Source organism: Orycteropus afer, unplaced genomic scaffold (genome assembly GCF_000298275.1).
Source record: "Orycteropus afer afer isolate SDZICR_OR568_19922 unplaced genomic scaffold, OryAfe1.0 scaffold00094, whole genome shotgun sequence".
Taxonomy (NCBI): domain Eukaryota; kingdom Metazoa; phylum Chordata; class Mammalia; order Tubulidentata; family Orycteropodidae; genus Orycteropus; species Orycteropus afer.
In genome coordinates, this window is record NW_006921681.1 from 712,058 (window position 1) to 738,932 (window position 26,875).

A 26,875-nucleotide genomic window follows, 5' to 3' on the forward strand; every position below is an offset into this window, starting at 1 on the left:
TTTCAAAAGAAAAAAAGTTCATGTCCTAGCACCCAATACCTGTGAATATGACCTTGGAAATAGGGTCTTTGCAGGTGTAATTAGTTAATGGAAAGTCACGTGTTGGCCAACTTTATCAAAGTAGGGAGTAGGGAGGGTCATGATCCAGTATGACTGGTGTCCTTATAAAAGGGGAGAAGAGACCAGACAGACATGTGAAGACAGAGGCAGAGACTGGAACAATGCATCTACAAACGAAGAACTGCTAAGGGCCACCAGAGGCCAGGGAGAGGCAAGAGCAGATTCCTCCCCTAGAGGCTTCAGAGAGCACCTGGCCCTGATGGCACCCTGACTTCAGCCTCCCAGCCTCCAGAATAGACACATTTCTGTTGTTTTAAGCCAAGCAGTTTGTGGTACTTTGTTAGGACAGCACTAGGAAACGAACAGATGTGTGATTTGTAAATAACTTCTCCAGCTATAGCTTGCCTTTTCATTCTCTTAACAATATCTCTCTTATTAAAAAAAAAAAAAAAAAAAAAGAGTTTAATTTTGATGTGGTCCTATTTATTAATATTTCTTCTTACAAATCATGCTTTAAAAATTCTTTGCTTAACCGAGATTAGTTTACAAAGATTTGTCTCTCGTGTTTTCTTCTAAAAGTTACTTACTTTCATGTTTTGTATTTAGATCTATATTCATTTTGAGTTAATTTTTATATATGGTATAAAGTTTAGCGGAAGGAAGATTGGGCAACCTGCTTCCATAATGATACTGCCTCGGAAACCCAAGGAGGGGTCGATATGAGTCAGAGACGACTTGACGGCACATAACAACAACAACATGAAGTTTAGGTCAAGATTCTTTTCTTTAATTTGGGTTTCCAATTGCTTCATCATAACTTGTGAAAAAGATCACTCTGTTTCCATCGAATTGCCTTTTCAACCTCCTCAAAGATCAGTTGCCATGTTTATGTGATTTATTTCTGGACTCTCTAGTCTGTTCCATTAATCTATGCACCAATCCCTTCACTCTATATTGGCTATGACAGCTTTAAGTAAGTCTTAAAATTGTGTAGTATGATTCCTCCAAATTTATTATTCTTTTCAAAACTGTCTTAAGCTTTTCAAATTCCTTTGTCTTTCCATATAAATTTTAGAATCAGTTTGTCTCCACAAAAAATATAAAAATCTTGCTGGGATTCAGATTGGAATAGTGTTAAACTATATATAGATCAATTTGGAGAGAACTGACATTTTGACTAAGTTGCATGTTTCAATCCATAAGATCATGTCTCTCCATCTATTCAGGTCTTCTTTGATTACACCTAAGATCAACTACAATGAGATTAGAATAGTGATGCCCAGAAAAGGAACTGTTTGTAGTTTCAGCATACAGATGCTATACATAATGTGTTAGATTTCATCAAGGCGAGGGCTTTGTAAATAATACTGTTTTTTTAAATTTTGCTTTCCAGTTGTTCACTGCTAAAGGAGCTCTGATGACAGTGCGTAAGGTACTTGACTAGTAACCAGAAAGTTGGCAGTTCAACCCACCAGCCACTCCACCAAAGGAAGATAGGCCACTCTACTTCCATAAAGATTTACCACCTCAGAAACCCAAAGGGGGTCACTATAAGTCAGAATGGACTCAATGGCAGTGAGTTTGGTTTGGTTTGGTTTAGCATACAGAAACATGACCGATTGCTCTATGTTGACCTTATATCCTGTGATCTCACTAAACTCACTTATTCATTCCAGGAGGTATTTTTGTAGATTCCTTGGGATTATCTACATTAGACAATCACATAGTATGTAAAACATGGCAACTTCATATTTCTTCCTTTCCAATCTGTATGTCTTTTGTTTTGTTTTCTTGACTTATTGCCCTAGCTACATTTTCCTAACTACAAACAAATGTTGAATAGGATGTTGAATGGTACAAGTGGATATCCTGGGCTTAGGGGAAAATCATTCACTTTTTCACTATTAAGTATGATGTTAACAAGGGTTTTTATACATAACCTTGATCATGCTGAAGAAGTTCCCTTTCATTGCTACTTTGTTAAGTTTTTGTCCTAATGGATGTTGAATTTTGTCAAATGCTTTTTATGCATAAATTGATAAGATTATAAGGTTTTTCTTTTAGATTGCTAACATGTTAACTACATTAATTGATTTTCAACCATTAAACATAAAGAATTCAAGAGGAGAATACTCTCTTAAATTTACCATTTCTGTTGCTACTTCTTTATTCCTGGTGTTCCAAGTTTCCTTCTGGTATCATTTCTCTTCTATCTGAAGAAATTCCTCTAGTAATTATTTTAGGGCATGTCTGTTACCAATAAATTCTCTTCATTTTAGTTCACCTGAGAATGTCTTTATTTCACCTTTACTCCTGCATGATATTTTTGCCAAGTATGGAAGTCTGGGTTCACAGCTCTTCCCCTTAGCACTCTTTAAGTTTTATGTCCATTTCCTCTGGCCTCCACCATGATGAATCTAAATTGTTGTTTCTTTACAAAGAAAGTATCATTTATCCCTGGCTACTTTAAAGATACTTTCTTTGTCTTTAGTTTTCAGCAGTTTATGATGTATCTCACTGTGGATTTCTTTGGATTTACATCCAGGGTTCACTGAACTTTCTAGGCATGTAGATTTATGTTTTTTTGCCAAGTGTGATTATTTCTTCAATATTTTTTTTTTCTGCACCATGCTCCTTTCATCTGACTCTAATAACAGAGGTGTTAACTTCTTGGTCTTGTCCCACAGGTACTTGAGACTGTTCACTCTTTTCCAATCACTTTTCTTTCTGTTGTCCACACTGATTTCTATTGTTACACATTCATGTTCACAGACTCTTCCTTCTGTTATCTCTGTTCTGCTATAAAGCCCATCCAGTGAGTTTTTTATATTGATCATTTTATTTTTCAGTTCTAAAGTTTCCATTTGCGTCTTCTTTTTATTTTCTATTTATTTGCTGACACTGTCTATATTTCATTTCTTTCAAGAGTTTTCACCCTTATTTCTTGCAGCATATTTATAACAGCTGTTTTAAAATCTTTGTCTGGTAATTCCAGCACCTACCTGTGTCATCTCAGGGTTGATTTTCTCAGTCTGTTGATTGTATTTTTCCAAATGAGTTAAGATTTTCCTGGTTTATCAATTTATTGGTATGGCAAGTAATTTTAGGCTGCATCCTAGACATTTTTAATATTATGTTGTAAGACTCTATGTGTTAGCAAGTGGGGTTCAAGCCACAATTTCCAACTAGCCTTGTGTTCACTGTGGTTTCAATGTCATTTCCATTTTCAAAGTCTTCAAAACGCAATTCAGCTCTCTCCTGCAGTAGGTGACTCAGAGACTAAGCAGTACTATCCCATGGTTTAGTTTTCAAAGTCATTTTTAAGGCATTTAGGGTCAGATTTACACATGTGAAGCTTGCGGGTTACCCCAGGATTTCTTAAATAACTTTATGAAGTTGTTTTTCAAGCTCCTCCCTCTCCACATGCTCCTACTACTTTCCAAGCCCTGGGGCGTTCCTTTTCAATCCTCTAATCAGACAGCAAATCACAACAACAAAAATCAGACAGCTAGGATTCAGTTATCCTGCTCTACCACACACCTCCCATAAATGTTCCTGAATCCAAGGCCAGCTAGTGGGAGGACAGAGTGTTTTATGTTTTTTTGTTTAAAAAAATAAAGAAAGAAAGAAGGACAGTATGTATTAAAGAACTGAAGTTCTCATCTATCATTAGCCAAGAAAAAAAAAAAAAAAAACCGAACTCAGTGCCATTGAGTCAATTCCAACTCATAGCAACCCCCACTGGGGGGTTTACAAGGCTATAAATTTACAGAATCAGACTGCACCATCTTTCTTCCCCAGACCTTTTAGTTAGCAGCCAAATGCTTTAGCCATTCCATCACTAGGGTTTCTTCATCTATCATTAAAGGCAGTCAATATTGTAGTAGTTAAACTTGGCTGGGCCATGGTTTTCAGTGGCTGGGCAGCTGGATGTAGTTAACTACCAATGATGAGACTGCAATCACTTTGATGGTGGAATCTGCTGTGAGCAGCCAGGGACCTGCCTGTGGTGTGTGACCTGCTTCCAGTATACAAGGAGAAGCTTTGGGAATGGTCTTTAACTTTTTGGCACATCTGGATCCTGCATTTGGCCAAATCTTCATCTCAATGGCCTGCCATGTTGCCTGCCAATCTTGGGATTGCTCCTGGACTTGAACCAGTGGTCTGCTATGCTGTGCCTATTGATCTTGGGATTGTGCCTTCTACTTGTTGACCCTGGGTTTGTCAGCCTCAGCAGCCAACACCAGCCTGAGTTATGAAAAGCCTCCAGCTCTAGAGGGCCTGAAACAGGAGGCAAAGTTGAAGCCAGAGGTCAAAGGGCTTTACCCAGCTCCTAGAGCTAGCACATTTTTTTTTTTTAATTGTGATTTGGGTGAGAGTTTACAGAACAAATTCACTTTCCATGGAGCAACTCATATATACTTTGTCTCATGACATTGACTGCAATTTACCACAATGCAATAGCTCCCCTCCCACTTCCTCCCCATAGTTACTTCTTCCATGTATCCTTCCCTCCCATGCACTCCTGGCCCCCAAGATGTCTCCCCTGTACATACACAGCCCTTCTGTTCTCCCATGATTGCTCTCTCTAAGGAGTGTATCTACCTACTGTAAATGTTCAGCTCATATGCCTGTCTTTTGTTTGCCTGGAAGCTATGGAAGTGGGTTCAATTCCAGACCTGAAGAGCAGCTAGGGACCATAGTCTCAGTGGTTCCATCAGGCTCTATCAGACCAGCAAACCCGGTTACCCATTTTTTTTTTTTTTAATGATTCTGAGTTTTGTTTCATATTGTTCTCCCACTCTATCCAGGATCTCCTATATAAATCCCCCTGCAAGTGGTTGACAGTGGTAGCTGGACACCATCTAGTTCTGCTGGTCTCATAGTCGTATAGGCTAAGGATCGCATGGTATACCAGTCACTTGGACTAGTTGTTTCCATGAGCCTTTGGTTTTCTTCATTCTTCTTTACTCTGAATGAGGAGAGACCCATCATTGCATCTAAATGGCCGTTTGCAAGCTTTTAAGATCCCAGTCAGGAGCTCTGGTAGCATAGTGGCTAAAGCACTTGACTGCTAACCAGAAGGCTGGCGGTTCAAACCCACCAGCCACTCCTCGGAAGGAAGGCTGGGCAATCCTACTTCCGTAGTGATACTGCCTCGGCAACCCAAGGAGGGGTCGCTATGAGTCGGGGCCGACTCGACGGCACATAACAACAACAACAACAACAAGATCCCAGTCACTACTCACTAAAGTAGGATGTGGAACAATGTTTTTGTGTAGTATGTTACACCAATTGAGCTTGATGTCCCCTGTGGCTATGGTGTCAAGCTCATAGGTACAACTACTTGCTCCCTCTGGGTAGCTGGCTGTGGCCAAGAAGTGACTACAACCTTGTCCCTTATCAGCTCTACTAAATACCTGGGAATTCTTACAGAACATACAAATACACATGTAGAAAAATCGTCTGCGAACCCTATACATGGTCACGGGACACTCCCCGCTGCATAGACATACCTAATGGTTCAGCCTGCCACTCATCTATCTGCCTGTACATCAATGCTTTAGAGCTGGCACTTTGAATTCGGACTTTTAGCCTCCTAACTGTCAGAGAACAGATCCCTGTTTGTTAAAGGCATCCACCCGTGGTATGTCTGTTATAGCAGCACTAGAGACCCAAAGAAATAAATAATGTCTAAAACTGATCAACTAAAAAACAGCAGTAGAAGCATATTACTTAGGAAACAAGGGTATATATAGTAAATTGGAACTGACTTGATGGCAGCTCGTTTGTTTTGTTTTGTCTTTATCTTAAGTCATAGTTAAAAGTTGAAAGTGGCTGCCTCTGGGGCAGTAAATTTTTAAAAAGACAATAATTTACTTGAGGAGGAATTGTTTAAGAAAGAAAATATAATCGTAGTATACTACACTTAGCTTCATAATAAATAACATGGATATAATCATAATAACATAAACCTTAAAATTCACTTAGCCAAAAATTATGGAATATATATAATCACAATTTATATTTTTCTTTGATTTGTATCTGCCATTTTCACTCAACTGTTCCATGAGGGCAGTTATTTTTCCTAGTGTATATATAGGTACTCAATAAAACTTAATGAATGAATGAATGAGATAAAGAATTAACTAAGAGAGAGGGGCAGAGAGTAGGCAAAGATAAAAACTATACCTAGGTTTCCAACCTGTCTAACTGCACAGATGTTGGCCCATTATGTAAGAAATAAAGAAGAGGCAAAGGAGGAACAGATTTTATAGTGCAGGAGAGTGAATCAAGTTTCTGAGTAGTTTTAGTTAATTGTATCTATTTAGAGTAGTGGTTCTCTACCAGGGGCAATTTTAACCCCCAGGAAACAGTGAGGGTTGTCACAATTGATGAGGTGATATTGGCATCTAGTGGATGCTGCCAAACATTCTCCAGGATGCAGGACAGACCCCAACAACAAAGAATCACCCTAAAATGTCAGTACAAATTCTAATTTACAAGTTGTGTTCCTTGTGAAAACTGGCAGTAGTTGATATATTTGTGTCCTGAGACAGTCAAATCTTCACAAGACTCAAGCTATAATATAGGTTAAACACTTAAAAAGACAAGGAAATACAGTGGTACAACAAGCCCAAAATTAAGTAAGATAAGTAGTTATTTAGATTCACACACAGAGAAAGCAAGAGTGAGAGAGAATGGCAATGGCTTCAGGATTCCTAATGGCAATTTTATAATGAGGGCTCAAACTAGACCATGTGGGAATGCAGCAAAACATGGTCCCGTAATGAGAGATACTCTTTATAATAAGAAAAGCTGCACAATCAGCTGTTCCCTTACTCAGGTCCCCAAAGCATTGCCCAAACCATAAATAACAACACTGGAGATCAAGTTTGTCGCTAGAGTCAGCACACAGGTGAAATACTGAAATAACAGGTATTGCTCCTTTACCTCAGACAAATGAGACAACTGAGTATGAAGACATTCATATCTGCAGTGCAGAAACAAACTGGGACATATTTTAGGACTGTAAAGAAAAGAATCAGACAAATAAAAAACAAAACAGAAGTCCTGCCACACATCTCAGCTGGCACAAGGGCTTTCATCGAATATCTGTGCAGCCGAGGTCTATGGAAGACCCAGGGCCATCAGTGAGCAGGGAGGCAGAGGGCCAGGAGATGCAACCCCTCACATACATTTCAACTAGCACTGTCCTGCTATTTTCTTTGCCATGCTGTGCATGTGTTTCAGACCATCATTTAGATAACACACATTCAAAGCAGTGCATCAGCTACCATATTTGAGCAGGTTACCACTGCCTCTCTCCTACTGGGGTCAAAATTCACTGCACAAGAGATCTGGTTGCTATTCATGGACCATAGCAACCAGCCATGACTGGACCATTTCGAACCACTCCAAAGCCCTAAATCAATGTCACTGAAATGTTGTTGTTAGGTGCTGCCAAGTTCAGCTCCCACTCATAGCAACTCTATACACAACACAACAAAACACTACCCGGTCCTGTGCCATCCCCACAATCATTGCTACACTTGAGCTCATCATTGCACCCACTGTGTCACTGAATTTGTACATGTAGAAAATGTTGAATTGGTATATGATTTGCTGTGTATAGTCTCAACAACAACAAATGTGAAGTAAATTTTAAAAATAAATAAAACCTAAAAAAAAAAAATAAGTTTGTCATTGTTCCACATCTCACTGTGGCGAGTAGCGACTGGGATCTTAAAAGCTTGCAAATGGCCATCTAGACGCAACAATGGGTCCCTCCTTGTCCAGAGAAAACAAGAATGAATAAAACCAAAGAATCATTGAAACAATTAGTCCAAGCAACTGGTACACCATATGATCCTCAGCCTATACAACTATGAGACCAGAAGAACTAGATGGTGCCCAGCTACCAGTCAACCACTCAGAGGGGGATCTACATAGGAGCTCCTAGATAGAGTGGGAAAGCAATGTGGAACAAAACTCAAAACCATAAATAAAAGGGACCAGGTTTGCTGGTCTGATACAGCCTAGAGGAAACCCCTATGATTATGGGCCCTAACTGTCCTTCAGGTCTGGAATTGAACCCACTCCTGTGGCTTCTAGCCAAACAAAAGACAGGCATATGAGCTGAACATTTACATTAGGTAGATACACTTCTTGGAGAGATCAATCATGGGAGAACAGAAGGCTGTGTATACACAGGGAGACAGCTCAGGGGGCAGGAGTGCAGGAGGGAAGGACACAGGGAAGAGGTAGTTATGGGGAGGAAGTGAGAGGAGAGCTGGTGCATTGTGGGAAACTGCAGTCAATGTCATGAGACAAAGTGTATGTGAACTGCTGTACTGAAGATCAATTTGCTCTGTAAACTTTCACCCAAATCACAATAAAATTTAAAATAAATAAATAAGTTTTTCTAAAAACCTGATACACACTGCTATGGTCCAGCCCTTGTGCACAGTCAAGAAAGCTCAGGTCTGGTGAGCGAGAAGGGCAAAAACACAAAGATAAGCCAGCCTGGATGCCAGAACACCCAGCTCCACCACATACTGTTCCACCAGAAAACCCACCGGCAGAGTGTGGCATGGAGCCCATTCTCTAATGTGCAAATGCTCCAAGCATCCTTTGTGCAAAGACATATACAGCACTGGTTCTGCAAAGCATGCACAGGTGAGAGCCATGGGATGGGCCCCAGAGTTGCTACCAGAGACTGAATGTGTACCAGCAAGATATAAGACCCAAAGTAAAAGTGACCTCTTGAGTTTACATCTGACTGGTACTTAGCAATCAGATTCAGTATTTTAAGGGTATATCCATGACATGAAAAAATCCTGTTCATAAAACATATGCAAACATATTTGTCAACTTCTGGTAATGAAAGAACTTTCTAGAAGCTCCCTGGAGAAGAAGCATGCTTAAGAAGATGTACAACTTACCTCTTCAGAGCTCATGCTGGCTGAGGGCACCTTGTAGACCAAACAGTGAGAGGGGCCAGGCTGAGTCCCACCCTGAAGGGGTAAAGTCACCCGTCCAGACCTGGCATCTGGCCCAGGGCTCCAGACAGCCCAGCGAACCATGTGCATGCAGGCCAAGTTGGACAGCGAGGTAGCAGACGCTGCCTAAAAGTGAAACAGAGCACCTGGGCATGAATCATCATAAAGTCACTTGGGTAGTCAACTTTGCTTTCAGACTTGAAACTGACCTAGAGCTCAGTGTGAGTGACACAAAGGGTGTAAGGCTGGAGGCTTGAACCCACCGAGCAGTCCTGTGGAAAAAAGCCTGGCAGTCTTCCATAAAGATCACAGCCATGAAACCCCTACGGAGCAGAGTTCTTCTCTGTAACATGTGGGGTTGCCATTAGTCCTTCCATCAACTTGACGGCAACAGGTTTGCTTCCTATTTTTCAGTGTCACAAGCACAGGGGCTGTCAGTTCCTCTTGAGAAAAGAAGGAACTGAGGCAGAAGGACAGAGCACCCATCACACAGTCACCTCTCCTTCTGAGACCCCATCCCTAACTAGACTCCCTTCCCACCCAGACGCATCTCCTTCTTGGCCTCAGGCTGCAGTGGCTTCCCTCTTAAAGATGTTCATGGATGCTAAGGGAGCAGTGCCGTTTTTATGGCTCCCCTGCTCCTGTAAGGATCATCCTACCAGTGTGTAAACACTCTGTATGATTACATGAGGAAAATAACAGGAGCAGCACTTCGTGTTTGTGATCAGAAACTTTGTAAGAAAAAATGAAGAATACACAGAGATACTCAGTTTGGGGCTATGATTTCACATTTTCTTAAATGTGCATTTTATATGTACAACTTTGTATGTAATTATGCAATCAATCAGATGGAACTTCTTACAGCATTCCTCTCTCCACCTTCTCTATCATTGGCCAAATGAAAGGAACAACACTAAGACAACCCTCAGGATAAGCTTGCCACATTTAAAGTGAGACATTTTTACAAATAAGGTTTTAGGGCTCCACTCAGCAGAGCATTTTAAAGTTACCGCTTTCATCCATGTATTTAAAGAGAAGTAAGACTAAAGCTAAACTCGAGCCTTGATCCAGGGCTGAAATCCCCACCTAGCTCGGCGATGAGGTTTCTGCTTTACTGTCTCAGTCACGCACAAGGAGACTTCAGCAATGAGCTGCTTTAGAGCAAGCCCTGGCTGACAAGTGGGCAGGCGCCTTGGGAAGATGGAGTATAGGAGCATCACTTGGGAAGATGAATTCTCTGCCTGAGGCCCAGCGTTCATGCCACAACCATCAGGCCGGGGGCTGAGAAGGAGCAATTTCGACCCCAAAGGGCACTAGCCTGCATGAACCCTGAGAAGCTCAGCCCAAACTTTCTGCCAGGCAGATAAGCCAGCCAAAGGAAGCAGCAGCCAAGCCTGTCTCAGACCACGACCCCAAGACTCAGTGGTGATGCGAGGGAGAGAAGCAAACCAAAGGGAAGCAGTAAGCATTTACTGTCAAGTGGATTCTGACTCATGGTGGTCCCTGTGCGTCAGAATAGCGTGCTCCATGGGGTCTTCAGTGGCTGACTTTTCGAAAGCAGACTGTCAAGCCTGTCTAAGTCTAACATGTTGCCTCTGGGTGGATTCAAACTTCCAACCTTTAGGTTAGAGGCTAAGCACTCTCTGTCTGTGCCACCTTCGAGACCAAAGGCGGTTGTTGCTGTTAGTTGCTGTCGAGTCAACTTCCAACTCATGGCAACCCCGTGTGTGCAGAGTAGAACTGTGCCCCACAGGGTTTTCAGAGCTAGGTAAAGCAGTGGGTCAGCGAGAAAGGAGAAGCCCCTCAACGAGATGGACTGTGTGCTGCAGTGAATTATTTAATATGGCACTTCTACCCATAGTCTTTGTGACTCCCACCAAATGTAAGGTGCTTGTGGCCCACCAAAGGGATTGGATAGCTTGTTAATAATGTAAATAAAGTACATGGCACCCTTGTGGGAATGGGACCATGCAAATAAGATCTAGGGAAGCATCACATGGGGACTGGCCATCTTGCTAGGACAGTGCTCACAGGAACAGGCCTCAGCCCAGCCAGGGCTGCCCAGAGAGAGGGAGCCCATTCTTCGACACTTCTCCCATTTTGCCTCCCACCCAGAAGGGCACAGATATTTCTCTGCTGCCCATGAGGAAAGCATTAGGAAGTGGAATACTGTGCTCATGCCCCGTTCTCCCCACTCATTTTTACACCTACTGCCTTTGGTTTGAGGAGTTCCTGGGTAGCACAAATGGTTAAATGCTTGACTACTAGCTGGAAGGTTGGCAGTCCAAACCCACTTGGAAGCACCTCGAAAGAATAGCCTGGCGACTTGCTTCCGGACCATCTTGCCATCTTGCTAGGCTTAAAATGAGCCATCCCAGAAGCAGAAAGGGCATCTCACCACCATCAAGAAAGAAGAGCTAGAAATGGGGTGTATCCTTGGACTCAAGATACCTGTGCTAAGATGAGCAGAGATAGTGGCAGCAGAACCAAGAGACTGGCAGAGGCAGAGCAGCAGGCTTTTGGTCCATGGAGTAAGAAAGCTGAGTGACTTAGGGCAGGTGGCTTGCTGATGGAGTGGGGTACTGCTTTGGGCACCTATTAGAAAAGCTAAAAGAGTTTGTAACCTTGGACCAAGCAGGGTAGAGGCTGAGGCCAGAAGAGAAGCGTGCCCATGGCACAGCTGAGAAGAACTTGTCCTGCCTGAAAAACTATATCCTGAGTTGTTTTCTGATCCTGAATTATAACCTGTTACTTCCCTAATAAACCTCACAATCATGCATGAGTTCTGTGTGGCCATTACAATGAATTATTGAACTCAGCAGAGAAGTAGTAAGTGCCATGGTAGGAACGATTGGTGTCACAATTGGCAAAAAGGCTGGAGGGTGGTGGCATGTCTGATCTCTACCTCATAAGAATCAGCCTTGGATCAGAGCAATCAGCAAATTCTGTTGCTCTGGATTCCCCTTCCCCGGTGAAGACAGAAGAGGTCAGACAGTGCCTCCCACATGCCCTTTTTGCAGAATGACACATGGCTATGACGATGCACTCAAGCACAGCAATAATTCTGAGGATTGTGCAGGACCAGGCAGTGTTTCATTCTGTTGTATATAGGGTCATGATGAGTCAAAACCAACTCCAAAGCTCCTGGCAACAAAAAGCACTTTCTAGAAGTTGCCAGGCTATTCTTTCCAGGTGCTTCCAGGTGGGTTTGGACTGCCAACCTTCCAGCTAGTAGTCAAGCATTTAACCATTTGTGCTACCCAGGAACTCCTCAATCCAAAGGCAGTAGGTGTAAAAATGAGTGGGGAAAACGGAGCATGAGCAAAGTATTCCACTTCCTAATGCTTTCTTCATGGGCAGCAGAGAGACATCTGTGCCCTTCTGGGTGGGAGGCAAAATGGGAGAAGTGTCAAAGAATGGGGCTCCCTATCTCTGGGCAGCCCTAGCTGGGCTGAGGCCTGTTCCTGTAAGCACTGTCCTAGGACACTAACCCCGGCAGCTCTTCCCAGCTATATGCTATGGTCACCAGGAGGGGGCATGATCCTAAAGAAGGGGCCTCCCATGTCTGCTGGATGGGTGAACAACACCCCACACAGGGAAAGGAGGTGCCCCAGAGCACCTGCTCACTTGGGGTCCACCAGGAGCCAAAGAGGAAGGTGAAGTTCAATAGTGGTGGCCAAGGCTGGCCGGCCTTGTTTATTTGGCCAGACGCAGGTGAGAAGCCGTGCCCTTGTCACTGCCAGTACCAAGGAGAATCTCTACACATGCACAAAAGGATTGCTAGAATCTTGATCCAAATGGCACCAATGAGGTCTGGGATTTACTCAGCTTAACTCCCACCAAGTCCATGTGCAAGCAGATCCAAGTACACGGAGCTTGCTTCATCCAAGTTAGCCTACTCCAGACTCTGTCATGCTCATTCTATTCCATCTTGTTACAGCCTTCAAAGCCACAAAGGGAAAATTCAGAACCAGAGTCTAGTTTTGAATTAATGTCTCTTCCCAGAGTCCCCATTGTACCTGGTGTTATTGGACCTCAAACCATCCACTTCAGCATGGCCCTGTCGGATACTTTATTGGCACTCACAGGCTAAGTTATTGCCACATGCATGCCCCAATACACGGGCAAGCAGAGACTTGGGTCCCTGGCAACTCAGTGAGGAAAACACCCACATTCCTCTGTCTTGGAGGTACAAGTACTTAGAAAAGTAAGAAATCCAAGAACATTATTCTGTGCCACGCTTTCAACATTTGCCAAATTCAAAACAACGTCTGTCTTTCCCCCATCCAGTTAACTGGGTGACAGATTACAAAACAGTACTGAGCAAATTATAGTGTATCAATGAAAAGTTGATTATAAATCCATTGGTCTTTCAAAGTAAAACTACTATAAATTAGGGAAACTGGACACTAAAAGGAAAAAATAAAAAACTATCAGGATCCAATAATGTTGAGATTATTTTTAAAAAGACAAGATACAGAATACAAAATACAGAAGATTATTACAGGATCAAAAAAATAAAATATGTATCCAAGTATTCATGCTACTAATGCAATTCCTTTGGGTTTAATTTTTCCAATTAGGTGATTCCAATACCTAAACTTCCAAATCCAGAGTTGCTTTGGTTTTTTGGTTCTCGATCACCATGAATGTCTTCTATGTGGAGCATCTGTCAGTTACATAAATACCCATTTAAGTCACTTCTGTTTCAATAGCTCAAACAAGAGAGATGGTTAGTGAGTATTGATCACTCCTTCGCAAAGACTTCAATGGGGTCATTAAGGACTGCCAACAGCTCAATTGCCCACATATCAGCCTACATTCTCTCATGAGCAGCCTATGGTGGCCCCTGCAGAAGAGAACCTCCCTAACAGCCCACCCACTCCAGGGCAGTCCGGTACATCTAAGCAAGTGGCTGGCCCAAGAACAATTATTTAATTGGGCAGCATAAGGGTCCTCCCATAGTGACTTCAGGAGTCTGTGGCTGGTCCAAACAGTTATGTAACTGGCTATTAACGAAAAGGTCAGTGGCTCAAACACACCCCCAAGGTGCCTCAGAAGAAAGGCCTGGCAATCTACTTCCAAAGAATCAGTCATCGAAAACCCTGTGGAGTACAGTTCTACCTTGACACATGTGGGGTCGCCATGAGACGGGATCAACTCAACATCATTTAGTGTGTTTTTTCATTAGTGACTTCAGTTATTTTATAATTTCTTATCCTGTCAACGTTCTGGGCAGTATAATCTCATCAAATCCTCATGACCAGTGTGAAATAGCAACCATGTGTGAGCAGAACATGGCTGAGCAAGAACAAGGCTCAACCCAGATGCACAAATTAGGGACCTGACTCTGACACACAGACTAGGAACCCCTTTCAGAAGCAGAGCCAGGTATCCACATCTGTACAACCACAGGCCCTGGCAAATCAGAGCTCAGCAAAAGGGCCAAGTCCAAGGCACTCTTCTGATGCCAGGTTCTCCAGCATTCTCATTGAGGACACTGGATTCTTGGCTGTTGAGGTGAACATCACAAGGTCTGAGGAATGAAAACCCACTTAAGTGAAAAGTGAGGAGAGACTCAGATATCATGGTCAGGGTCTTCACTTCTCCCTCCTCACTGAGGAACGCAAGGAGTCTGGGGGCTAAGGCGACACCACTGGGCAAAGTAATTCCAAACGTTCCTGGAGATACTCCAGAACCAGACCAGTGGGCCAGGAGCAGAAGGCAGAGCTGAAGCACAAGGTTGAGGGCCTTAAGTTTTTCATTCCATAAAATGCTGAAACCTTCTCCAAATTAGATATACCACGGCCTTAGCAGCTGCCATAGGCTAATTTTCTTCATACACATTCAATGTGGAAAAGGAACTCTAAAAAACCCAAAAACAAACCCACTGCCATCCAGCCAACTCCAACTCACAGCAACGCTATATGATACAACAGAACTTCCCCCAGGGTTCCCAAGGCTGTGATCTTTACAGAAGCAGACCATCACACCTTTCTCCTACAGAGCAGCTGGCAGGTTCAAATCACCAACTTTCTAGTTAACAGGCACCTAACAACATGATTAAATGACTTAATGCACCCGTGTATCAAGCAGGCTATGCAGTGTCACTTAAAAGCCCAGTAATTATCTGATGGACAATATTTTCATTTCATTCCACTGAATAATTAATTTTAAACATACACATTAGCAATGGAGAAAAACGGGGGAAAGTTTTACAGGAAATTCCATAACCTCAAGTAACTCTTCACATAGGCCAGAGGGTTTATAATCCTTTGACCCTTTTTTCACAATAAACATCAACTTAAAAAGGATTAGAAGGAGCAGCAGAGAGACAGTTGCAAGCTGGGAGGTATGACCATGTTGTTTTAAGCCGCCTGTAAACTGCCATCGAGTCGGCTCCTACTCACAATGACCCTATGTACAACAGAATGATACATTGCCTGGTCCTGCATCATCCTCACAAGCATTGCTATGTTTTAGCCTATCATTGCAATCATCTCATTGAGTTTCTTCCCCTTTTTTGCTGACCCTCTGCTTTACCAAGCATGATATCCTTCTCCAGAGAGTGGTCCCTTCTGACAACATGACTGTGGTAGTTAAGGTTGTGTCAACTTGGCTGGGCCTGGTTGAGTGGCTTGGCAGCTGGATGTAGTTATTCCCCATGGTGAGATTGGTAATCAACTCCATGGTGCAATCTACTGGAGCAGTTGAGTTGCTGCTTTAGAAATGTAGTCTGCTTCCAGTATATATGAAGCAACTGTGAGGAAGGTCTCTAGCTTTTTGGCACACTTGGACCCTGCATGTAGCCGAGGCTTCATTCATCAGCCTGCCATGCTCTGTTGATCTTGGGACTTCTGGTGGATTTGAATCAATGGCCTGCCATGTGGTTTGGTAATATCGGGACTGTGCCTATCATTTGTCAACCTTGGGTTTGTCAGCCTCAGCAGCCAGCAGCTGTCTGAGTGAAGAAAAGCCTCCAGCTTCAGTGGGCCAGGAGCAGGACGCAGAGGTGATACCCAAGGTTGAAGGGATTTCACTCAGCCCCTAGAGTCCAGCACTTTGAACTTGGACTTTCAGCCTCCAGAACTGTAAAAGAATAAAACCCTGTTTGTTCAAGCCATCCCATTTGTGGAATCTTCTGTTAGAGCAGCACTAGGTAACCAAAAGAATGACCAAAGTAGGTGAGAAGTCTGGCCATTCTCACTTCTAAGGAGCTTTCCAGCTGTACTTCTTCCAAAATGATTTGTTCATTCTTCTGGCAGTCCAAGATATCTTCAGTATTTTTTTATTATTATTATTTTTATTGTGATTTGGGTGAAAGTTTACAGAGCAAATTCATTTTCCATACAGCAGCTCACATACACTTTGTCTCATGATATTGACTGCAATTTCCCATAATGTAAAAGTGACCCTCTCACTTCCTCCCCATAGTTACCTCCTCTCTGTGTCCTTCCCTCCCATGCACTCCTGCCCCCTGAACTGTCTCCCTGTGCATACACAGCCCTTCTATTCTCCCACGATTGATCTCTCCAAGGAGTGTATCTACCTAATGTAAATGTTCAGCTCATATACCTACCTTTTATTTGGCTAGAAGCCACAGGAGTGGGTTCAATTCCAGAACTAAAAGGGCAGGTAGGGGTCATAGTCTCAGTGGTTCCACCAGGTCCTATCAGACCAGCAAACCTGGTCCCTTTCACTTTTTTTTTTTTTTAATGATTTTGAGTTTTGTTCCACATTGTTCTCCCACTCTATCTAGGATCTCCTACATAGATTCCCCTTCAAGTGGTTGACAGTGGTAGCCACACCCCATCTACTTCTTCTGGTCTCATAGTCATATAGGCTGAGGATCACATGGTGTACCAGTTGCTTAGAGTAACTGTTTCCATGTGTCTTTAGTTTTCTTCATTCTTCTTTGCTCTGGATGAGGAGAGACCCATCATTGCATCTAGATGGCTGCCTGCAAGCTTTTAAGATCCCAGTCGCTACTCGCCAAAGTAGGATGTGGACAATGTTTTTGTGTAGTACGTTATACCAATTGAGCTTGAAGTCCCCTGTGACCATGGTCCTGAGCCCACAGGTCCAACTACTTGTTCCCTCTGGGTAGCTGGCTGTGGCCAAGAAGTGACCACAACCTTGCTCCTTGTCACCTCTACCATATTATCTTCAGTATTTGCCAACACCACAATTCAAATGCATCAACTCTTCTTCGGTCTTCCTTATTCACTGTCAAGTTTTCACATGCATATGAAGTGACTGAAAATACCATGCCTTGGGTCAGGTGCACCTTAGTCTTCAAAGTGACATCTTTGCTCCTTAACACTTTAAAGAGGTCTTTTGCAGCAGATTTTCCCAGTGTGATACGACCTCTGATTTCCTGACTGCTACTTCCATGGGTGTTGATTGTGGATCCAAGTAAAATGAAATCCCTGAAAACGTCACTCTTTTCTCCATTTACTGTGATGTTGCTTACTGGTACAACTGTGAACATTTTTGTTTTCTTTTTACTTATATTCTTTATATTGAGGTGTAATCCATACTGAAGGCTGTAGTCTTTGATCTTCATCAGTAAGGGCTTCATGTCATCCTTTCAGCAAGCAAGGTTGTGCCATCTGCATATCACAGGTTATTAATGTGTCTCCCTCCAATCTTGATGTTGCATTCTTCTTCATATAGTCTTGCTTCTTGGATTATTTGCTTAGCATACAGATTGAAGAAATATGTTGAAATGATACAAGCCTGACAAATAACCTTCCTTATTTTAAACCATGCAGTATCCCCTTGTTCTGCCTGAAGGACAGCCTCTTGGTCTATGTACAGATTCCTCATGAGCACAATTAAGTGTTCTGCAATTCCCTTTCTTTGCAACATTATCCATAATTTGTTATAACTGACACAGTCAAATGCCTTTGCATAGTCAATAAAACACAGGTAGACATCTTCCTGGTATTCTTTGCTTTCAGCCAAGATCCCTCTGAATCAGTAATGATATCCCTTATTCCATGTCCTCTTCTGAATCCAGCTTGAATTTCTGGAAGTTCCCTGTCAATATACTGCTGCAATCATTTTTAAATTATCTTCAGCAAAATTCTACTTATGTATGACATTAATGATATCGTTCAATAATTTCTACATTTTGTTGGATCACCTTTCTTTGGAATGGGCACAAATATGGATCTTTTCCAGCTGGTTGGCCAGGGAGCTGTCTTCCAAATTTCTTGGCTTAAGTAAGTAAGTACCTCCAATGCTGCATCCATTTGTTGAAACATCTCAATGGTACTCTGTCAACTCCTGGAGCCTTGTTTTTCACCAATTCCTTCAGCTCAGCTTGGACATCTTCAATACCATTGGTTCGTGGTCATATGCTATCTCCTGAAATGGTTGAACATCAACCAGTTCTTTTTGGTACAGTGACTCTGTATTTCTCCCACCTTCTTTTGATGCTTCCTGCATAGTTCAATATTTTGCTCTTAGAATCCCTTCAATATTGTAATTTGAGGCTTCATTTTTTTTTCTTCAGGTCTTTTAGCTTGAGAAATGCCAAATATGTTCTTCCCTTTTGGTTTTCTAACTCCAGGTGTTTGCACATTTCATTCTAATATTTTACTTTGTTTTCTCAAGCTGCCCTTTGAAATCTTCTGTTCACCTCTTCTATTTCATCATTTCTGCCATTCACTTTAGCGAACTTAGTTCAAGAGCAAGTTTCAGAGTCTCTTCTGACATTCATTTTGGTCTTTTCTTCTCTTGTCTTTTTAATGACCTTTTGTTTTCTTCATGTATGATGTTCTTCATGTTGTCCCACAACTCGTCTGGTCTTCGTCATTGGTGTTCAATGTGTCAAATTATTCTTCAGATGGTCTCTAAATTCAGGTGGGATATAATCAAGGTCATATTTTGGCTTTTGTGGACTTGTTTTAATTTTCTTAAGCTTCAACTGGAACTTGCACATGAGCAACTAATGGTCTGTTCCACAGTCAGCTCCTAGCCTTGTTTTGACTTACGATATTAATATCCATTGCTTCTTTCCATAGATGTTGTTGATCTGATTCCTGTGTATTCCATCTGGTGAGGTCCACGTATATAGCCACCGTTTACATTGTTGAAAAAAGGTATTTGCAATGAATAAGTCATTGGTCTCACAAAACTCTTTCATGTCATCTTTGGTATCATTTCTATCACCAAGGCTATATTTTCCAGCTCCCAATGATTCTTCTTCATTTCCAGCTTTCACATTCCAATCACCAATAGTTATCAATACATCTTGATTGCATGTTTGGTCAATTTCAGACTGCAGAAATTGGTAAAAAATCTTCAATTTCTTCATCTTTGGCTTTAGTGGTTGATGCACAATTTTAATAATAATAATAATAATAATAATAAATTTGAATAATATTAGTATTTCTTGTACGTGTATGGATAGTATCCTATCACTGACAGCATTGTACTTCAGAACAGATCTTGAAACGTTCTTTTTGACAATGAATGCAACGCCATTCCTCTTCAATTTGTCATTCCTGGCATAGTAGCCCACGTGGTTTTCTGATTCAAAAGGGCCAAAAACAGTCCATTTCAGCTCACTAATGACTAGGATATCGATCATTATGTGTTGCATTTCATTTTTGACAACTTCCAGTTTTCCTAAATCCATATTTTGTACATTTCATGTTCCAATTATTAATCAATGTTTGCAGCTGTTTCTTCCACTTTGAATTGTGTCCCATCAGTAAATGAAGCTTTACTCCATCCATGTCAGTAAGGTCAACTCTACTTTGAGGAGGCAGCTATGCACTAGACTATTTTGAATGCCTTCCAATCTGAAGGGCTAATCTTCCAACATGATATTAGACAATGTTTCACTGCTATTCATAAAGTTTTCCAGTAATATATCAGACAGTGTTTCACTGCTATTCATAAGGTTTTCAATGGCCAACTTTTTCAGAAATGGCTGGCCCCATCCTTCCCAGCCTATGGTAGTTAAAGTTGTGTGTCAACTTGGCTAGGCCATGGTTTTGAATGCTTGGCAGCTGGATGTCATTATTCCCCATGATGAGATTATAATCACGTCCATGATGAAATATGCTGTGAGCAGCTAAGTATTTGTCTTTGGGATTGCTTCCAGCATATATGGGGAAGCTTTGAGGAAAGTCTCTAGCTTTTAGCACATTTTGGATTCTCATTCTTCATCTCAGTTCCTGGACTTGGACCACTGGACTGCCATGTTGCCTGCCGAACTTGAGATTGAGCCATTTTACCTGGCAAACTTGGGGTCATCAGCCTCAGCAGCTGCCCAAGTTAAGAGATGCCTCCAGCTCCAGTAGGACTGTGTAACAAGAGGCAAAGCCTAAGCCCAAGTTTGGGGTGCCTTCTCCCAGCCCGAGCCAGCACTCTGAATTTAGACTCCTAGCCTCCTAAACAGCAAGATAATAAACTGTCATTTGTTAAAGCCATCTACTTGTGGTATTTCTGTTATAGTAGCACTAGAAAACCAAGGCACAGTTCTGTCTTCGTCTGGAAGCTCTGCCAACACCTGTCCACCATAAGTGACCCTGCTGTATACATTCACCACACCTGAAACCCCTGGGCCACACCCTAGGAGGATGAAGACCCACCGTTTACAAGATCTGGAACCTGGTGAGATTGCACTAAACCAAGAGAGTGATGGAAACCAGGAAAAATTCACTTTGAGGAGTCAGTAGGGGACCAACATTCAGCACAAGGCAAAGACTTAGCACAAGTCCTCTCGTCTTTGGCAACTTCAAGTTTAAACATTTCCCACACAGATGGGTCACGGCTCAACCAGCCATGCCTGCTCTGGGGAGCCTTTGATGGTAAAATCCTCAAGTTGCAGCAAACAGAGATACAACCACACTGTTGGAAACTCTCCAGCAGGTGACTTGACTGGAACCCACTCGATGCTCTAGAAGAGGGGGTGATGGTTCCTGGTTACCATCAAGTTGGCTCTAACTCAAGGTGACCCCATCATGGCAACTCCCTCATGGTGACCCCACAGACAAGAGAATGAAAGGGGGCCCAGTCAGTCCTGGGCCATCTTCACGATCGCTGCTCTGCTCCAGGCTACTGCTGCAGCCACTGTGTACCATGAGGGCCTCCCCCCAAGGGGCTCATCTTCCAGCCCTCTGACACACAATGTTCTCTAACCTGGAGGAGGCCAGGGCTGTTCCCACCTTTGAAAGATCTCAAGATATCCATATTTCCACATTGTAGGAAATTTAAGGAGTCAGTTCTGGACAAACACAGTGTCCAGAAGAGGCAACACAGATGCTTCCCAAGCACCAGAGCGGTTCTCCACTCATGGAAAGTACTCAAACTCTCATAGAATGAGCATTCTTTGTTTGAAGAATACTAGTACATTTATAAATATAAGTTAGTTGGATCTTTACTGCTCAGAGATTTGGGAAAGGGAGTTATTATTCCACATGACCCACAAAAAAACAAAGGACTGTTTTGACCACTGCAAACCTCTGGGAGATTTGTACTTGTTCTGACATAAAAATGCAACCAAAGACACTGGGTCCAGGTATTCCTGTAGCTTTGCCTTCATCTATTCCATTCTTTAATGTTTAGGGAGTTTGCTCTACCAGCATCCATTCAATCAGGAAACACTATGGCACCCATACTTGCATAACTTACAGCATCCCCATGGCAACCTAACATGGCTGCACTGTCTCCACATACTCGAAATTGTGGAAAAGGAGGTATTTCCTACAGCTCTTCCCAGCTAATCAAAAGACAGATTATAATTAAAATTTTTTGGTTGTTTTGGCTAACTATCCAAAACCAAAAACCCAAACTCACTGCCACTGAGTCAGATCCAACTCATAGGGACCCCTCCTTGGGTTTCCAAGGTGGTATCACTATGGAAGTAGATTGCCCAGTCTTTCTTCCAAGGAGTGGCTGGTAGATTTGAACCACCAGCCTTCTGGTTAGCAGTCAAATGTCTAGGCCTAACTATAAGAAGCAAAAATTCAACTCTCTCTCTCTCTCTATCTATATATATATATAGATAGAGAGAGAGATATATCTATATATATATAGATAGAGAGAGAGAGAGAGATACATATATATAAATGTGGTAGTTAAGGTTGGGTGTCAACTTGGCTAGGCCTGGTTGACTGGCTGGGCAGCTGGATGTAGTATTTCCCATGATGAGACTGGTAATCAGCTCCATGGTAGAATCTACTGTGAGCAACTGAATAGCTCCCTAGGGATGTGATCTGCTTCCTGTACATAAGGAGAAATCTTGGGGAATGGTCTCTAGCTTATGGCATGCTTAGACCCTGCATGTAGCCATGTCATTGTTCAGAAGCCTGCCATGCTCTGCCAAACTTGGGACTTCCAATGAATTTGAATTAATGGCCTGCCATGTGGTTTGGTAACATCGGGACTATGCCATTTTATTTGTCGACCTTGGGCTTGTTAGCCTCAGCAGCCAGTAGCTGCCTGAGTGAAGAGATGTCTCTAGCTTCAGTGGGCTGGGAACAAGAGGCAGAGCTGAAGCCCAAGGTCAAGGGGCTTTCACCCAGCCCCTAGAGCATGGCACTTTGAACTCAGACTTCTAGCCTCCTGAACTGTAAGAGAATAAAACTCCTGTTTGTTAAGGCCATCCCATTTATGGTATATATTCCTGTCAGAGCAGCACTAGGTAACCAAAACTATATATATGTTGTTGTTGTTGTTATTTGCCGTCGAGTCGGCCCCGATTCATAGCGACCCCTCCTTGGGTTTCCGAGGCAGTATCACTACGGAAGTAGGATATATATATATGCTCACTGCTGTCGAGTCAGATCTGACTCATAGCGACCCCTCCTTGGGTTTCCGAGGCAGTATCACTACGGAAGTAGGATATATATATATGCTCACTGCTGTCGAGTCAGATCTGACTCATAGCGACCCCTCCTTGGGTTTCCGAGGCAGCATCACTATGGAAGTAGATTGCCCATCCTTCCTTCTGAGGAGTGGTTGATAGGTTTGAACCACCAGCCATCTGGTTAGTAGTCAAATGCCTTAGGCACTATGCCACCAGAGCTCCTATGTATACGTATGTGTGTATGTGTATATGTTTTAAAAAAAAAGATGTGTCTTCTCAAAACTTTTTTTCTAGCTAGTTTTTTAAGACTACAGAATCTTCAGGGCCAAAATATCCATGCAGATTTGGGTACTGGAGCACAGACTGGGGACAACATTTTGCCAGTGTTCTCATAGGTCTAGATGGTCTCTCACCAAACTGGACACACCATTTAGTGATGAATTGTTCTACAAAGGGCTGCGGGAGATTGAGTCTTTTCACTCCTGGTCTGAAGCACGAAACCTAGAAAACCATTGCCAGAAGCCTGGCCTGTTTGGGTTCTTCAGGCATTAGGAGGAAAGCCACATAGGCCATGCTAAATTCAGCAAGGCCATCCTGAGAATAAATCACACTGTCACAGACAACCTCAGGACACCCTCATCTAGCCAGGAGGCACTGTGCAGGCAGCCAGCTCATGCACCCAGAGGCCCTTCAGCAATCATTCTTAGGGAAAATGACACTTGTTTGATGTGTCCATTTCTGAGTAAGTAAAATACTAGAGAAATGTACACCCACGGCTGACTAGATGTTGGCTGACATTAAGAAATTTAATTTTTTTAGGGGTGATAATGGTATTAAAGGAGCCCTGGTAATGCAATTGTTAAGCACCCAGCCGCTAACCAAGAGGTCAGCTGTTCGAACCCATCCAGCAGCTCAGCAGAAGAAAGACCAGGCAATCTGCTCCTGTCAAGATTAGAGCCTAGAAAGCTCTATGGGGTAGTTCTACTCTGTTATGTGGAATTGCTATGAGTCAGAATCAACTCAAAAGCACACAACAACAGTATTAAAGTTATGTGTTTATGCCCCCATCTTTTAGAGATACACACTGACATACTGATAGACGAAATGACATGATGTCTAGGATTTGCTCTACAACAACCTGGAAGGGGCAAAGGGAGGGGAGAGGGAAAGCGATGAGCAAGCGTGGCCATGAGCTGTTCACCTGTGAAGCCGGCTGATGGGTACACGGGGTTCATTATACGCTTCTTTCTACTTGTCAATGTGTTTGCAATTTTCCATGATAAAGAGGTGTTTTAAAAAAAGAAAGAAATGTACATGCTAAAATGTTTACAGATGAAATGATGTGTGAAATCTGCCTCAAAGTGAGTTGTGGGTAAGGATACAGATGAAAAAAGACTGTGGGTAAAGTCAGTACTTGTTGAAGCTCCTTGCAGGTTTGTTACAAGATCCAGTCTATGTCTGTATGTGTTGAAACTGCATACCATATAAAGCTTTGAAAAAGGAAAGAAAAGACAGAAAGTAACCTGTAGCCCGGCTCTATGAATAAGTATGAAAAAGGCTTCATCCTGATTGAAGAATGATTCCCCAAATGGATTATGAGGCGCTCTAAGGTGATGTAAACAGTTAATACACTGGCTCCGAACCAAAAAGTTGATGGCTTGAGTCCATCCAGAGGCTCCTCAGAAGAAAGGCAGGGCGATCTATGTCCAAAAATCAGCTACTGAAAACTCCACAGAGCACAGCTCTACTATGACACATTTGGAGTCATCATGAGTCGGGGTGGACTTGGCAGCAACTGGTCTGGTTCCAGTTAATGGTTGTTAAGGAGACCAGGAACACTCTGAGGTGAGCCCTGCCCCCAGGAAGGTTCAGCCCTGACTTCTAGAGAGGCCCTGTCTCTCAGGTTACCCTGTCACACAGACAGCCTCCCTGGGGGCTGAACAAGCACCCTCCCAGGCCCAGTCATTGCTGCTGCTTCTGTCCATGTTAAGGAGGCTTTGATTCAGGCTTCTCCAACTGAATGCTTAACACGTCTCACTGTTCCACAAACAAGTAATCTGCGTGGAAGATCATTTTGTACACGGGGACATTTTCTTTCTAGACGATATTGAAGAAAGAATACTTGATGACAGTAAACAGAATCCAATATTCCATGTTAAGATAAACCACCACATCAAAAAGAATTTATGAACTATTGCACAGCCACCTTCCCAAGGCACCGTGAGCAGCAGCGCATAGCTAAACCACCTGCCGCTGATTAGCATTGCGATGAAGAGTTAAAAAACAACAATAAAACATATCGGTTTCAGCTATAGACTTCATAATTCCAAGTAAATTATAATTAATGTTCTTGACAGGATATTATCTAAATGTAAATGAGGGTTCCAGAGCGATCCCGAGCCCCCCTACAGGGCAGCAGGCCCTCAGTGCTCCTCCAGGCTCCTCCTCAGCCCTGCTGACACTGAGGCCACACGGGGAGCTGCCCCCACTGCACGGCACCTTGCAGGCCCATTCCCTCCTCTGGATTCCATCCAGCCCCAGAAGCCATCCTTCTCTGAGAAGTCCCACCCCGACCCGAGTACCCCAGCTTCCTGGGTAACCCAAGCACAATTGTACATACTTGCTTCTCACTGAAACTTCTGGTAATAAATAGAGAAAAGCAGAACTGAGAGTGACAGCTCATTAAAGTGCATGTGTCCATGAGCTAGGCTCTAGGAAAAATAAACTGAAAAACCAAAACCACTGCCGTTGCTTCTAACTCATGGCAATCTCACCCATTAGAGTAGAAATGAGCTTCAAGGGGTTTTCAATGGCTCTCATCTTTACAGAAGCAGATTGCCAGGTATTTCTCCCATGGAGCCACTGGGTGGGTCTGAACTGCCCAGTTCAGTTCAAAGCTGAGGACTTAACCACTGTACCACAAGGGCACCTTACTTATGACAAAGGCATATATAAAGTACATTTTAAGAAAATATTACCACTTGTACATATTCAAGCTTTACCACACTTAATACCATATGAAAAATACATTAAAATGGCCTCGTTTTTCAAAATATGTATCGATTAGATAATTATGAATGAATGCTATTATGATATATGATGCCTATTGGGCTATTTATCTATTACTATCAGCCAGCAGAATGCACTACTACCATAAAAATGGGAAATGATTACAACAAAGCTATCATTAGGAAGAAGTATTTTCTAGAATCATATTCCACACTTGCTATCTATATTGCTAATAACAATTACAGTGCTTTTAACAGGAAGAAATGTTCATGCTGGCTATGTGCACCCTGGGTGCCCGGGGCTCATCATCAGACGAAACCTGAATACAAAAAGGCGGTTCTTACCATGCCGTCTGGTCCTGTCGGGGCACTGAACACGTATTCCAGCTGGAAGACAATCACAAATGCCGGGTGGCTGACCATCTCGGGGAGGCGAAGACGACTTCTCAAAACCAAAGCTTGGTTTCCAGAGCTGGATCAGAAACAGGAAGCAGGAACACTTAACAGCAGCAGTCCACTGGCCCTCCACTATCCCACTCTATGAAAGCCGATGAAGGGGAGCACCCCAGCAAAGCACATCCACCGATGCAGTGCTGCTGAGAACTTCCAGGGGGTTCCCTAAACCAATGCTTTCTTAAGGGTCACCATCAACATTTTTTCCAAACTGCCAGTCTGCATACAGGCAAACAGAGTGATGACTGAGCCTGCTGGGAGTACACCAAAGAAAACCAAAATAAAACCATGCTCACTGCCATCAAGTCGATTCAGATGCATAGCAACCCCCATCGGGTTTCTAGGCAGTAAATCTTTATGGAAGTAGACTGCCTCATCTTCCTTCTGCAGAGCAGCTGATGGGTTTGAACTGCCGACCTTCTGGTTTGCAGTCAAATGCCTTAGGCACTGCTCCACCAGAGGGCCCTACTTCCAGGGCTGGCCTGCCCAGCATCGAGAAAGAGGATGGGAATGCCTGCCCCTTG

General features: G+C 42.9%; 1 protein-coding gene across 1 annotated transcript in view; it reads right to left on the minus strand.

Moving 5' to 3' along the window:
* The window catches only part of NPHP4 (nephrocystin 4), a 188,447-nt gene that overhangs the window by 121,121 nt on the left and 40,451 nt on the right, over positions 1-26,875 (minus strand). The window contains exons 8-9 of the mRNA XM_007942564.1: positions 26,244-26,370; positions 9,006-9,188 (exon numbers count right to left, since the gene is read on the minus strand). Coding sequence (XP_007940755.1) covers positions 9,006-9,188; positions 26,244-26,370 — 310 coding nt within the window. The remainder of the gene's footprint in view (positions 1-9,005; positions 9,189-26,243; positions 26,371-26,875) is intronic.